Genomic DNA, 14,345 nt, shown 5'->3' with positions numbered 1-14,345 from the left:
GTCGGTAGCTGTGTAGGTTACCTGCGGCTGTGTCGGTAGCTGTGGTTTCCTGTCGCTGTGTCAGTAGCTGTGTAGGTAACCTGCCGCTGTGTCGGTAGCTGTGTAGGTTTCCTGTGGCTGTTTCCGTAGCTTTGTAGGTTTCCTGTGGCTGCGTCCGTAGCTGTGTAGGTTACCTGAAGCTGTGTCGGTAGCTGTGTAAGTAGGTTACCTGCGGCTGTGTGTCAGTAGCTGTTTAGGTTACCTGCGGCTATGTGTCAGTTGCTGTGTAGGTTACCTACAGCTGTGTCGGTAGCTGTGTAGGTTACCTGCGGCTGTGTGTCAGTAGCTGTGTAGGTTACCTGAAGCTGTGTCGGTAGCTGTGTAAGTAGGTTACCTGCGGCTGTGTGTCAGTAGCTGTGTAGGTTACCTGCGGCTGTGTGTCAGTAGCTGTTTAGGTTACCTGCGGCTATGTGTCAGTTGCTGTGTAAGTTACCTGTGGCTGTGTTGTTGGAACTAGCAGTGTAGGTTACCTGCGGGCTGCGGCTCGGTACACACCTGATGCAGCCCCGGGACCTGCCTGCTGTACAGTAGTTTCACGCCCCAACCCGTGTCAGACGCCTGCGCATTTGCAGTACAGCCGCTGGGAGGCACCCGCGCTGTGCTAGGGACGGGGCCGGGCTGGCAGAGGCTCCCCCTGTGCTGCACTCAGTAAGTTAGTGACTGAGAGGAGAGTGTGTGGGATGTGACACCTAGGAGGAGACACTCTGATCCCGTATCCCGGTCACCTGCCGGGCGCTGCTGTCACAGCTGTCTCCGTATGGTTATCGCCCTGCACAGCGTCTGGTGGGCTCTGATCCCGGGCGTCACTCCCAGAGGACGCAGGCAGCAGGTAGGGCTGAGCCTGGCAGTGCCGCTGACCGGTGAGGAGGCTGCAGCTGAGCTGGCACCGGGGTGGGGGAGTCTGTCCCGGGCATGGGAGGGTAGATGCCGGTACCCGGTAACTCCTGTAGAGTGCAGGTAAGAACTGGGCGCCCTGAGGCTCTCCGGCGCTATTGGCAGGATACCCCCGCCTGCAGGTGACTGTACACAGCCGCTGCCATGCCACTATATACTGCTGTGGGCCACTTGCATTTACTTCCAGAACTATGCGTGCACATTAAGGTGCTGTGGGTACATAGGTGTGCGCTGCCTGCTGTGTACTGAGATGGGAATAGCAGCCTTTGAAAGGAGTTTTTATTTAGGGAAAAGGTCCCATCACAGGTAAGGTACCCATTACAAGCTGTGCCACCCTAGTCACCTTAGCTGTGCCACGCCAGTCACCTTAGCTGTGCCACCCCAGTCACCTTAGCTGTGCCACCCCAGTCACCTTAGCTGTGCCACCCCAGTCACCTTAGCTGTGCCACCCCAGATCACATTTACTGTATTTTCATAGGTTTGTCACCCAATATGACTTACTATTTTTTTTTCTTTTTATTATGTTTGGTTCAAACCTAAGAACAATCTTTCCTTTAAAGGCAGATCAGGTTTTCTCTACTTCCAGAGTCTGGGGAGGGATTGCATTGTAAAACCTACTGGGGTAGAATAATTGTATTAAGAAATAGGTAACCTCTGTTTTCAATGAAAAGCATTTCAGCAGGGAACTTCCAGTACTGTATATTTATTATCCTGGAGCTCTTAATACTAGTAAAACAGAGGATTTAACTCTTTTATTGAGTTGCACTGTAGTGTACTACATTCTGACTAATGCAAGTTTCACCCCTTGCGAGTATTCTGCGCTAACACTTAAAAGTACCTCACACATTTCGTAACCTGATTAATGATACAGGATTAATTAGTACTTTTCCAAATGTTGATAAATAATGTTGTCTCTACATAGTTTTTATAGAAGTCTTCTTTTTGAAGAAAATAAATTAGTTTAACAATTGTCAATTTGACCTTTTGAAGAGCTGATTTGAAAGTTTGCAACACAAATCTTGGTCATTTATAACCGATCACTGATACGTCACATCTCTTTTATAGGAATGACAGAAAGCTAGTGGGGATTTACTGACCTTCATTCAGATTTTGGTGGCTTTTTGAGAATGAACAGACGTTGCCATGGAGGCAGAAAGCGAGGTGGAGTTCTCCAGTGATGTTAAATATGTTCCATTGTGGAGGAGAGCGAATCCTCATGTTGCACAGGGAGGGGGACTGTACTGCTCTCACAATCCCAGACCAAGACCACAATCTTATCAGAGCCCAAATGGATTGCTGGTCACAGATTTCCCAGTGGAGGACAAGCAGTGCTTTACAGTGACCCAACCTGCTGAAAGGATTACAAGTTCTCCAGAAAACAAGGTGCTTCACCAAGGGGGGACTTCCTTGGGTGGTCCTAATGGCAGACCACAGCTATCATCTCTGGAATACAAAACATTGCCCCTGAGCCACAGGCGTTCATCTCAGTACCTAAAAGTTGCTTCCAATAATTCTATTTCTTTTGCAACTGGTGAAAATATTTCTTCTTCCAGCCAAAAATCCATGCTTCCAAGGAGGACATCTAGCAGTGTTACATTATCGCCTGACAGAGAGCAGATTGTATTTGGATCTAATGTTTGTTTTCCATCTAATGGGATGGTGACCACTAGTAACGGCAGTCCATTTCACCCCACACAGACTACAGATCTCCTAGTTTCAGACTCTATGCCAAGTTCTCCAAAATCTCCTTTGGAAGAAAAACGACCTCTCCATAGAACCTCATCTAATCCTGAAAAACAGTCCATTATTCTGAGTACAAACAGCCCAGTGTCCCTCAAAGTGGGAGCGCAACAAATCATTCCCAAGGGCTTAGCCTCGGAAATAAAGGTGACCAACAAAACTAGTGGACAAAACAATCAACATATGGAGTCTAATAGACGGTTGTTCAAGTCTCGTAGCATGGTAGAGACAAGTACAGCTCATCTGGTGGCAGCTCCAGTTGATGGAGAAGCTGAAACGGACAGCCCCGGCGCACTACGCAGGGGGCTTAGATCCACCTCGTATCGTAGAGCAGTAGTGAGTGGTGTGGAGTTCAACAACTCTGCTGATAGAAAAAAGAATCATAGGATGTCTCAACCAATCCTCAAGGCGGTTGTTGAAGATAAAGAGCGATTTTCCAGTTTGGGGAGGATAAAGGTAAGCTGTTCTGATGCTGTACAGTCAATTATGTCCTTGAGAATGCTGTAAATAGGAATATGCGAAACACTGTATAGTGAGTTCTGTTTGACTTCTGTTAATCGATAACTAATAATCGAATGAGCGTGTTATCCAAAGTTATATCAGCCATACAGTAGTTCCATTACAATTGCTGTTGTCGCTACCATGTTTTTTCCTAGTCTTTATGCAGCAAAGATTCTTTGGTCCAGGTATCAGTACTGGTAGTTGCGGTGCACAGTATGTGCTTCTCATTTGTTCATTGTAACCTGAAAATTCAGAAGAGCTGTCCAAGGTTTTTATGGCAGGAGTTACATTTTGTGGCACGATAATGAGCACATTGTTTTGGGTAAATGACTTGTTTGAGTGCCAGTTTTATGCCATTTACCAATACTTTAATATGTGTATATTAAGTGGGCATATTCGAGTGTCAGCCTGTACCTTTTCTGGCGAGAAAAGGTATGGGCCAAACTTCCCTGCAGGCAGACACCCCTCCCTGTCGCCACCGCCGGTCCCTGCAGACAGAGTTTCCGGCACCTGTGCTCTGATGACAGGCGCCGTGACTGGCGCATGCACAGTACAAACCTCTATAGGTACTGCGCATGCGCAATCAGCGATTCCGCACGGCAGCCCACAGAAAGGTGTCCCAGAGTGAGGGAACACCTCCCAATGGGATTGCCTTGGTGACTGGCGGGTCGGACTTCCTATAGGAAGTCACTGCCAGAGGCGGATTTTACCTGGGGGGGGGGGGGGGCTGCAGCCAATAGGTAAAAACCGCCACTGGCGTATTCTACAACAACTTTTCTCCTTATCTTAACCCGTTTTGGAGAATAGATAACTATTGTCACCAGCAATACTTACCTTGCACTTATGTTACATGCTTAGTCCATCTTATAAAGGAGAGGTACAGAGGGAAATTTACTAAGATGTTAGTTCTATTTCACATGTGATGTTGCTATGGGCAACCAATCAGAATCTACTTCTTATTTATTTAGCACCCTCTAGAAGATAGTAGACATTATCTGATTGGTTGCCCATAGCAACATCACATGTGAAGTAGAAAACACATCTTCGTAAATTTCCCCCACTATCTATTATCTTCTAGAACAGGCATGTCCAACGTTGGCCCTCCAGATGTTTGGAAACTACACATCCCAGCATGCTTTGCAATAGTTTTAGCATTCTCTAATAGCAAAACTGTGGCAAAGCATGCTGGGATGTTTAGTTTCACAACATCTGGAGGGCCAACGTTGGACATGCCTGTTCTAGAAGATCCTAAATAAAGAAGTAGATTCTGATTGCCTATAGCAACATCCCATCTTCAATAGAACTCCCACTTTAAGGAGCACACACACACACGGGGCGATTTCAGACCCTTTTCTAAGCGATCTGACTAGATCGCTTAGAAAAGGAGCACGGTTCGCTCCGTGTGTGTGCCCTATGGCAATGCATGGTCCCGTCCGTCGCTATCGCCCGCAGGGAAAGCCAGCACTTGCACTGGTATACAGTCTTCAGGTCGACATGCATTGGTTTAACCACTGAAGGTCGACACCTGATAAAGTCGACATGGGCTTAGATCGATAGGGTCATTCAGTGTACACAAGCATTTGGTTGAATGTCGAAAGTGAAAAGGTCAACATGGGTTTTTCACTTTTTTGGGGGAGCCAGCATATCATGGAGGGAAAAGTATGACAAGCTCACGTGGTGCACCAATACGGTATCAATGTCGACTGCATTGACATTTGGGACAAAAATCCATGAAAAACCCATGTTTACTTTTTGACTGTCGACCTAATCCCATGTGGACCTTCAGTTGTCGACCTAATGCATGTTGACCTTAGGTGTGATGACCCTATGACCCAACCCCTTGCACTGGCTTTCCCTAGATCGGAGGGCTTTGCCAACTAATAATAGGCAAAGCCCAGCCCACGATGTGTGCGAAGCGATCGCGCTGAAGCAAGTCCCTCAGCCTAAATACCTAGCTGCCCTGTGTGTGTGTGTGTGTGTGTGTATGGGGCTTTAGTAAATAAACCTCTCAGGTTAGTGGTAACAGAGAAGCTAAAAAAAGAAGTTACATTTATTGCAATTTTTTTAAATGAATATCACTAGCATGCGGCTTTTAGCATATAAAGGTTTCTGTAATTAATTTTTTTAGAATAGCATTCGTAGTCAATGGTATATTTATATTAGTGAATCTCTTGTGATAATTACTATTAATCCTTATGTATGTACAGCTGTGTCTCCCTTTTTGGCGTTGTGATTTTCAGTGTTTTTGGCAGGGGGTTTAAGGGGCTATTCGATTCCGGGTTACTACTGTCCGGATGTCTCAACAGTCGGAATCCCGGGGCCTTTTATGACTTCCGACAATACATTGACAGTCTTTATGTATTTAATGACTGTCGAGTGTTGGAAAGTCTGCAAATTGTCAGAAACGGACGCGGATTGTCAGAAAAGGGACATCCATTCGACATTCCGTGGCCGTTTCTGACAAAACAGATCAGACTTAAAAAAAAGTCGGATCTGACAGCCTTCAATGTTGGCGGTAATGGGAGCATTGAATAGGAGAGTGCCAGTGCTTCCCCTGTTGGGTAATATTGGCACAGATTGAATTAGAATCTGATTGGTTGCTATGGGCAACATCCCATCTACAATAGAACCCCCATCTTAGTAAATTTACCCCAATGTCTGCTTACCAGTAAAGTCTATAAAGGTATATTCAATGGTTTTTGCGAGCTGTGACAGCAAGCAGTGCTGACTGCGCACTGTCACAGCTCACAGGGTCAGTATTCAACTGACCCGCTGCACACGCCGTTCCCTAGGTTTTTAGAGCGAGGAGGGAAAGGGCGTATGCTGCCGCTAAAACAGCGAGGCTCTCGGCTTAATGCAACGGGCTCCCTGCATTAGCAGCGAGCCTCACTGTTTGGGGGAATCCTCGCTGCCCTCTGCCAGTGAGGATTCCCCTGGAACATAGAATAGGGTGAGCGGTTGGCGCGTGGGTTAATCGGCAAGGATCGCTTGTTTTCGGCGATCCCTGCTGTTTAACCCCCTCGCCGGCCGCATTGAATATGGCCCTATGTAGCTGGTGTTACTTTGTAGCTGTTTCCTTAAGGTTAGGAGGAGCTTCCTGTCAATCAAACTGCGGCTACTCTGTGGCAGCAATTCATACAGATATGTTTTTGCCATTCGATAATTTTTTTTTTTTTCAAATCTCAGATAAGTGATCCATGTTCAATTAGGTCCTAAATTAATTTGTTTCATTTTCAATGTTCCATTTTATCCCTCTCTTAAAGGTGAATTTAAATAAGCAAATATTTGTTTTACAGATTTTTTGCTATATGTACTTATTTTCTAAATGTAGATGTGTCCAGTAACAATTCTTTTTAATTTTTTCAAAGCGGAAAATCCTACGAGGTCAAGGGACTTTCGATGGTCAAGGTATGTTGGAGATTTCATTTTAAAATAAATGTGAATAATGTTAGTCCTTATTTTGCGGTTGGTAACTAAAAGTCTGGGTTTTCCAGGCACCTTTATTATGTTAGATTGCATAGACCCGGATTACCTGTTTATACTACACCATGACCAGGGTAGGTCCCAGGTTCACCCCTGATAATCCGTTCAGACTAAGCAAAATTGTGGGTCCACATGCAATAACCCAGAATAGTTCTGGTAGTCTAAAATGTATTAAACACATTTTTCACTACGAAATAACCCAGATTATTGCCGGGTCAACCTGGGTAACGGATCAGTGGAAAAGGGTCCCAAAAAACAACCCAGGTTCAGCTCCTTGTAGCTACAGATGAAGCTGGCTACATCTTTGTAGGGGCTGGCGATTCTAACGCCAGGGGCGCGCACGAGATGCTCGCACACCCTGTGGCAATGGAGCCTGCCGCGGGCCTCCCCCACCATTACCACCGGTCCCCCTCACCGCCCCGACCCCTCGCCCTGGACTGGGCAGCGTCTCCCTGAAGCGGAGATGGGCGGAGAGACGCTGCCCAACTGCCGTGATACTGGGATGCACGTCCCAGTCCCTGTTGTCAGCTCTCGCCAGAGAAAGGGTTCTGGCGGGTGCCGGCAATAAATGAGCAGCGCTACATCTGTACCTGGATCAGATTCCAGGGTAAACAGGTGGCTAATGGCATCTGCTCTAGGGCCACGTTACAAACTTCAAAGGCTTTTGCAACATTGCAAATTAATTAATATTAAAGATGCCTAAATAATTGTTCTTATTTTTCAAATATTAACCGTGCCCAGTGTTAGATGAACCTTAGACCTCAGATGGTTGATTCCAGCACTGCTGCTGGTCTGCTAATTTCAGGAGCTTTTTGCATACATACATAGATATAGATATATAGATATATATATATATATATATATATATATATATATATTTCCTGTGAGCACAAAACGGGGATGGCCATTCTGTTAACTCTCTTTCATCAGGATTCTGATTTCTGTGCGATGACAAGCTCAGTGTTAGATTGCCAGTGAGAAAAAGCAGCACTCTCCTGGTAAACAGAGGCATGGGAACATTACTCGGGACACACACGTGCATATTTTTGGTGCCAAATTCTTTAGTGAAATTGGCCAGATATTTCAATTTGTGGCTTTCTTATTTACTTTTGCAGATTTGGACTTCATTTCATTTTTTACTATTGAGAGAAAAAGTCTAATAGTAGATTCGATTTATTTTTAAAACAAAGAAAAAAAGTTGAATTGAAGAAAATGTTTTAATTTATAAAAAATATATATATATTTTTTTTTTTTAAATCTTTATTTTTTATTATTGTGATGTATACATTTCCATGTTGAGATGATGACAGAACAGGTACTGGCACGATACTTGGTACGTAGTTTTCAAAATGCAAGAGGAATCTTTACTGCTGATTACTCTTTGATGCTTTTGGCAAAAACAAAACAAAACGCTCTGATAAATCTGATCCGGCAGTATGTGAATGCACTGAAAGTCGTCGCGTGACCTTGTCCAGGTACTCTAAGATGGGAGTTCCATTTCACATGTTGCTATGAGCAACCAATCAGAATCTACTTCTTATTTAATTAGCACCTTTGAGAAGATAATAGATAGTATCTAATTGGTTGCCCATCGCAACATCCCTTTTGAAATAGAGCTCACATCGTAGTCAAGTCCCCCCCCCATGTGTGTGGCCTCTATATCGGTCTGTTACTACCCAGTTTGTTTTATCACTGTTGTTTCCAATTGTAAGGCGCAACGGAATATGCTGCGCTATTTAAGAAACTGTAAAAAAAAAAAAGTCCATAGTTCTCAATGCTCAGATTGCTCTGTGTGTGACCACCAGCCATGCCGTAGCAGATGTTGTCCCATCTGTGTGCTGTAAAGTGAGGAAAGGCAGTGTACATATTTTCTGCATTGCACTGCCAGAGTAGCGGTGCTCTGTACTAGAAATTACAGCTTCCTAATATAGATCTTAGTATTTGACATTGACATATAGAGGCTGGTACTGTTCTAGAGATGCTCAATCGCTACAGTTGTTTATTATACCATTGTAGAGCACATTTTAATTTAAAGTGGTTAGTAGCTTCCAAATTTTTGTTACAAATCTAATGGGAAGAACACCAGCTTAAACCTTTATATAGCGTGTGTTATTTAGATGTAAGCTTGGAATAATACATCCACTGGCAGTTGTACATAAAAGCAGCACATGGAAGACATTCCTTTCCTTCTTTAGTTGTGCCTCCGCTCCAGACCACATTCTGCGTGTGCATAGTTTACTATCAGAGACTGCTATTGCTAAGCGTCATGTTTAATGTCGTCATTGGTACATTCTGATTCTGTGTGGTTTGGAGTCACCTGGCAGACACGGAGCAGTCTGATGTAGTCATAAAAACAACTTTCTCTGATTTGCCTCCATCTACAATTCACATTCGCTATCTGATTACATTATAGATCTTTACTTATTATTATAAATCCTTCAATTTGTATTATTATTATTATTATTATTATTATTGACGTAAACCTGAAAAAATCGTATTGGTATATTGTAAAAGAAAGTAAATTACATTATTGGGTGTAGGGGCATAGAAAGCTGATTACATTTTATGTTATGACTGGTAAGGTTTTACAACATGTTGTACAGTACTTTGCCAATCCCCCTATCCAAACATTCGAAGAATGGGATATACCATTGTATTATTTATCTCTATATGATGCCGCAGACGCAGTCAGCATCGCGGTGTTCAGGTTGCCGGCGGTCAGTATACTGAAGCCGGCATCTGAACATTTGCCAGAAGATCAGCGCCGAAACCTTGAAAAGATCAGGATGCCAATGCCAGAATACCGACAGCTGGCATCCTGATCAAAGTGAGTATGCGGGGCGGACTAGTGTGTGTCCGGGAAGGGAGGGTTAGATTTAGGCAGTAATTGGGGGACTCTATCTTACCTCTATCGGGGATGCCCGCATCTGTATTTTGACCGCCGGCATCCATAGCACCGGTCATCCATATGTTTTCAGCTGCAGGCACCTTGGTGATTCATTTAAGTAAAAAAATATAATTTTCTTTCCTTTCTTTGAATGTGCATACAGCTGTGTTTAGTTAGGAAATGATTCAGAAGTTTGTCAGGTAAAATCCTGGGCACAGAAATAGTAAAGGGTTAAAATAACATAAAGAGCAAAATTTCCAACAAAATTTTGTTGTTGTTGTAATCTTTGCCCTATTTATATCCGTTGAAGATTACAAACATTCTTCTTGCAAAAGATGTTTGACTGCAGTGCAAATGTGCTGATCTGCGTCAGTGATGTCAGCCAGGTGCGGATTTCCGAAGGCTGGTGGAGAAGAGTGAGTCAGCGAGTGAGTGCAGTGATTTCTACTTATCACGTAACTACTGTATGTAGAGGAAACAAAAGTATCGCTTTCTCAAGCTACAGAAAAGCCATACTTTTGTTTATATAGATCTTCATGAATTTGTTCATATTGGGTTAGATTAAACCTTTTTTTGACAATTTGTACTGTAAAAAGGAAATTATAATGTTTCTCAAAATGTAATTCGTCATTATTTGGAGAAATAAGAGTTTTTGCAAATGGTGCCCCCCATGGAGTTATACTGGGTACACACTGGGCATTTCGTGGGTGAACGATATATGCATACACATTGACCAATAAAGATATCGGTCAGTGATGTCACCCGTCCCCTGCTCCATACATACATCATTGACTATATAATCAACATTGAGCTGCATGTACAGATGAAGGCGGGGGAGAGGGTCATCATTAGCAATGTGCTGGGTGTCTATAGCTAACGACATTGAGCATAAACATAGACAACATGCACAATGCATCATTAATGATATTGGTATCATGCATATCTTTAACGATATATTGCCCTGTGTGTACCCAGCATAAGACTTAAGGATCATTTTACTAAGCCTCGGATGGAGATAAGGTGCACAGAGATAAATAACTAACCAGACCCTAATGGTCCGCACACATTCATGATCTCGGCCACCGCCAATAATGGTGGATGCTGGGATCCATAGCGGTCCAGTGTATGTATATGAGCGCCGACGTGCTGAACTCTGAACTCATCCCATGCAAAATACATTTACACCTACCATTACATATATGCCATTAGTAAACATCATCCAGTTCTTAAAAATAACTTGATTTAATTTGTGTTTTAAGCTGTCAGCTTCTGCGGAACAGGATGTTTGAAATGCAAAGAAATGTATTTAATAGCCAATTTCCTGAAAGCAGCACTACAGCATTCTGCAGACGGTTCCACAATTAGTCTCGGGAGAAGTGGTGTTATTCCTACAGTCGTTTACTATTGATGTGGAGAGATTTGTTCTGCAGATATTGGTGTCATACAAAAATATTAGTTACCGCTGCTTGAACTTGTCTTCATGGGAAAGTGTGCCTTGTTCTATTGGGAGAAAAGTCACCAATATATAATAGAGGGCAGAACCTGTTCTGTTACATGTCAGAGTGCACTTAAAAGGTTGCTAGGACAGGACTGGCTCACATACAAACATTGCTATGCTTATGGTGTCTCTACTGTATGCTGGAAACTTGCCCAACATGTAACGTACAATCATGCTGTATGACGCAGCTCCTCCATAACATAACATAGCTGTACAGAATAAACATTGCTGCATGCAGATCCCTTGTCTCTTGCTCCTATGATCTGTAAATGCTATACACATAAATCCTTGGTGCAAAATATACTAATTGGGAACTATGCTTCAGTATAGCTCTAGTGGTAGAACATGATACGATGACATTAATGTCAATATTTTAGATTTCTTCTAACATACTGTAGCTGGTAATCTTTCCATTTTCAGGTAGATGGATGGTCTGTTTTCACAAGATTTTGCCATGGGGTGCTATGGCAATAGTGTGCAGTACAAAGGTTTGGGCACCATACTTAGCTGCACACCTAAATGCATTACATTCATGGGGGCATTCTGGTTCATTCTCTCGGATGCGAATTTGCATCCTTGCGAGTGAACCAGATGCCGCTTTGCAAATGGTGGTACGCCAGCCCACCATTCACAATGCGCGTGCGTTCACACTGGTTGCGAATTGATGTTTTACATAAGCAACCATTCGCAGCCTGCGGGTAACACCCACATCATTCGGTGGTCGCCAACCATCGAATGATGTCGAATGTGCACGCACGATTGCTCAGAGCACCCTTAGATCTGCGTGCTCATTCAGAGGGAAGTGATGTCACCTGCCCGCCCCACACACCTGCATCATCGGGCCATTACCATAATAACACCCAGCATTCTCTTGGAAAAGCTAATGAAACGCTGGGCATTCCCATATGCTAATGATATGACCTGGAGCCTCACGCCCCCCACCCTTCGTTTAGCAAGCGCATGCACATGTGCAAAGCAAAAATATCGGCCCCGTGCGAATGCACACGGCCTTGCAAATTGACCAGAATAAGGTCCTAAGATGAAACCTCTGTTTTACATTGGCTCCATACCATAAACACACACTATACTTTTATGGCATTTTGTTGATTTCTACATACAGTAATTGCTATCACGTTGTTGATCTTTGTATTGCTTCATGTAATGTCTGCTGTAGTTAGTGTTTGTATTCTGGTGAAGCAGCTAGGCAGTTTCTGTAGAGCACCTGCGTTCATACAGAGTGTACATACAGATAGTGGTAGATGCTCAATTAGTTCAGTAGCATTTCCCAGGTGCATGAGGGAGGGGTTAAATACTGGGTAAGTAAAACAAGACATTTTTTCCCTCAGCACACTGAGCAATGCTAGTAACCAATCTAGAACACTACATGATAATAGAATTCAGAGATATTGGTTACATATACCTGCGCAGGTGTATGCTATGCCCCCAAGCCGCGTCAAGGCTTCTCTGTATATTGGGGGTCCCTAGCGCTATATCTAGGTGCAGGGTGCGGCACCCCAAAAAACCATCATAAGCTAGGAAGCCCAGTGTGGCACACCAGTGATATACAGAGTGTTCATGCGTCGGCAGGTATCAGACATAGAAACATAGAAACATAGAATTTGACGGCAGATAAGAACCATTTGGCCCATCTAGTCTGCACCTTTTTTTACCCTTCAGGTAAACTCAACCTTTTTAATCCTTATTTCTTTGTAAGGATATTCATATGCCTATCCCAAGCATGTTTAAATTGTTCTACTGTCTTAGCTTCTACCATTGTTGCGTGCAGTATGCCAGAGTAGAACCAGGGCAAGTGCAGGACTTTGGAGGAGATAGCGGGGTGGCAGATAGCAGTTCGCTAATGTCTGTCTTCTTTCAGCAAGAATACTATCGCATTGTAATTCTTTTGAATTGGAATTAATTACACGGAATCCTCCTTCTCTGCTGCATGTTTCTTTGATCGATTTCATATGCTACGAATTTGTCTCTGTATGTAAAAGTGCAGTACACTAAACCATAGATATGACACCAGTCTTCTGGATGGCCAAACTCTACAGCACATTACTCTTACAACATTTGTTGTGTGAGGTGAATATTATTTGTTTGTATTCTAATTAAATCTTTCTCAATGCAAACTAAACCTTTGATACATAGTGCAAAAGCAAGGGAAAAACTCTTCCGTCTTTAAAACATACTTTTAGTATATACTGAATTTCCCACAGACCGTATTTTGTGTAGTGTTGGCTATTAAACATGTCCATAATGTATTGTATAGTAAGATTCACAATAGTGCCTGTATTCTGTAGTTCTAGATGAGGATATGCACAGCCCTGTCTATGCATGGATGAAGCTACTGTTTGATTATAGGGTACTTGTATGGGGCACCATTTAATTTGCAATACAGGCTGAGCATACAACTGTGCCAATTTTGATAGGACAGTCCAGCTCTTCAGGCAGTGTTCTCCATCCCACCAGGGCCGGTGCTAGGGTGTCCGGCGCCCTCCTGCAAACCATACATTTTGCGCCCTTTCACATTGCCATTGCAACAAGCTGCAGCCCGATTGTGGGAGTGTATGCAACATTCGATCCTATGGAGGTTCTCGGGTGCATGTACATGTATGCATACACCATCTCAGTGCTGTGTCCGCAAAATGTTGCAGGCACTAAAGGTGCCCATACACGCTGCGACAATCGCATACGTTATGGGCTAGATCGCATCACATCGCACGGCATGCATGCAATGTGTGTGCGTTGCGATCCGAAAGCAGTAAAAAAAGAATGTGCAGCACTCGTGACTGAGGGGGCAAGGAGGGGAGAGAAGGAGGAGATGGAAGAAGAGGGGAGGAGATAGAGGGGCGGAGTGTTGAGGACTGGCTGTGGCACTGGCACAGCACACTGAGAAGAGGGAAGGAAGGGGAGGCGGCGCTGCTGCCTGTTTGTCATTTGATTGACAGCTGCGCAGGGAGCAATGGGTAGGGGGCGGATCCGGACATAACATGTCAACCAGGCATTCACAGACAGTGCTACATGCCTCAGCGCAAGTGTCCATGAGGAAGAGGGTGCAGGTCGCAAGAGGAGGACAGCGTGTGCGCGGTGCAGGGAGCTGCTGCAGGCGGCGTGCAGGAAGCAGTGACAGTGAGGGTTGAGGCAGCTTTAGCAGAACAGGGAGGGAAACAGCGCCTTTTCAGCATGGCGCCTCCCTGCTTTGCAGGAGCTGCTGAGTGGGTAGCGCCGGCCCTGCATCCCACCCATGGGCTGCAGTGTCCCAAGGTGGTGTTTGATGGGGGGATTGAGCAACACCCTCTT

The 14,345-nt window shown here is 44.2% G+C and overlaps 1 protein-coding gene across 4 annotated transcripts in view; it reads left to right on the top strand.

Moving 5' to 3' along the window:
* The first annotated feature begins 615 nt into the window (after nucleotides 1-615).
* Nucleotides 616-14,345, top strand: part of ARHGEF26 (Rho guanine nucleotide exchange factor 26) — a 132,518-nt gene continuing 118,788 nt past the window's right edge. The window contains exons 1-3 of one of the 4 annotated variants that reach the window (XM_083177910.1): nucleotides 616-687; nucleotides 1,999-3,129; nucleotides 6,543-6,582. In XM_083177910.1, the coding sequence (XP_083034036.1) occupies nucleotides 2,077-3,129; nucleotides 6,543-6,582 (1,093 nt within the window). In that variant the 5' untranslated portion in view covers nucleotides 616-687; nucleotides 1,999-2,076. The other 3 variants (XM_083177907.1, XM_083177909.1, XM_083177908.1) reach the window with 3 other exon arrangements.

The sequence above is a fragment of the Crinia signifera genome, chromosome 3 (assembly GCF_055691185.1).
Source record: "Crinia signifera chromosome 3, ASM5569118v1, whole genome shotgun sequence".
Lineage (NCBI taxonomy): Eukaryota > Metazoa > Chordata > Amphibia > Anura > Myobatrachidae > Crinia > Crinia signifera.
This window is presented reverse-complemented; position numbering and strand designations above follow the sequence as displayed.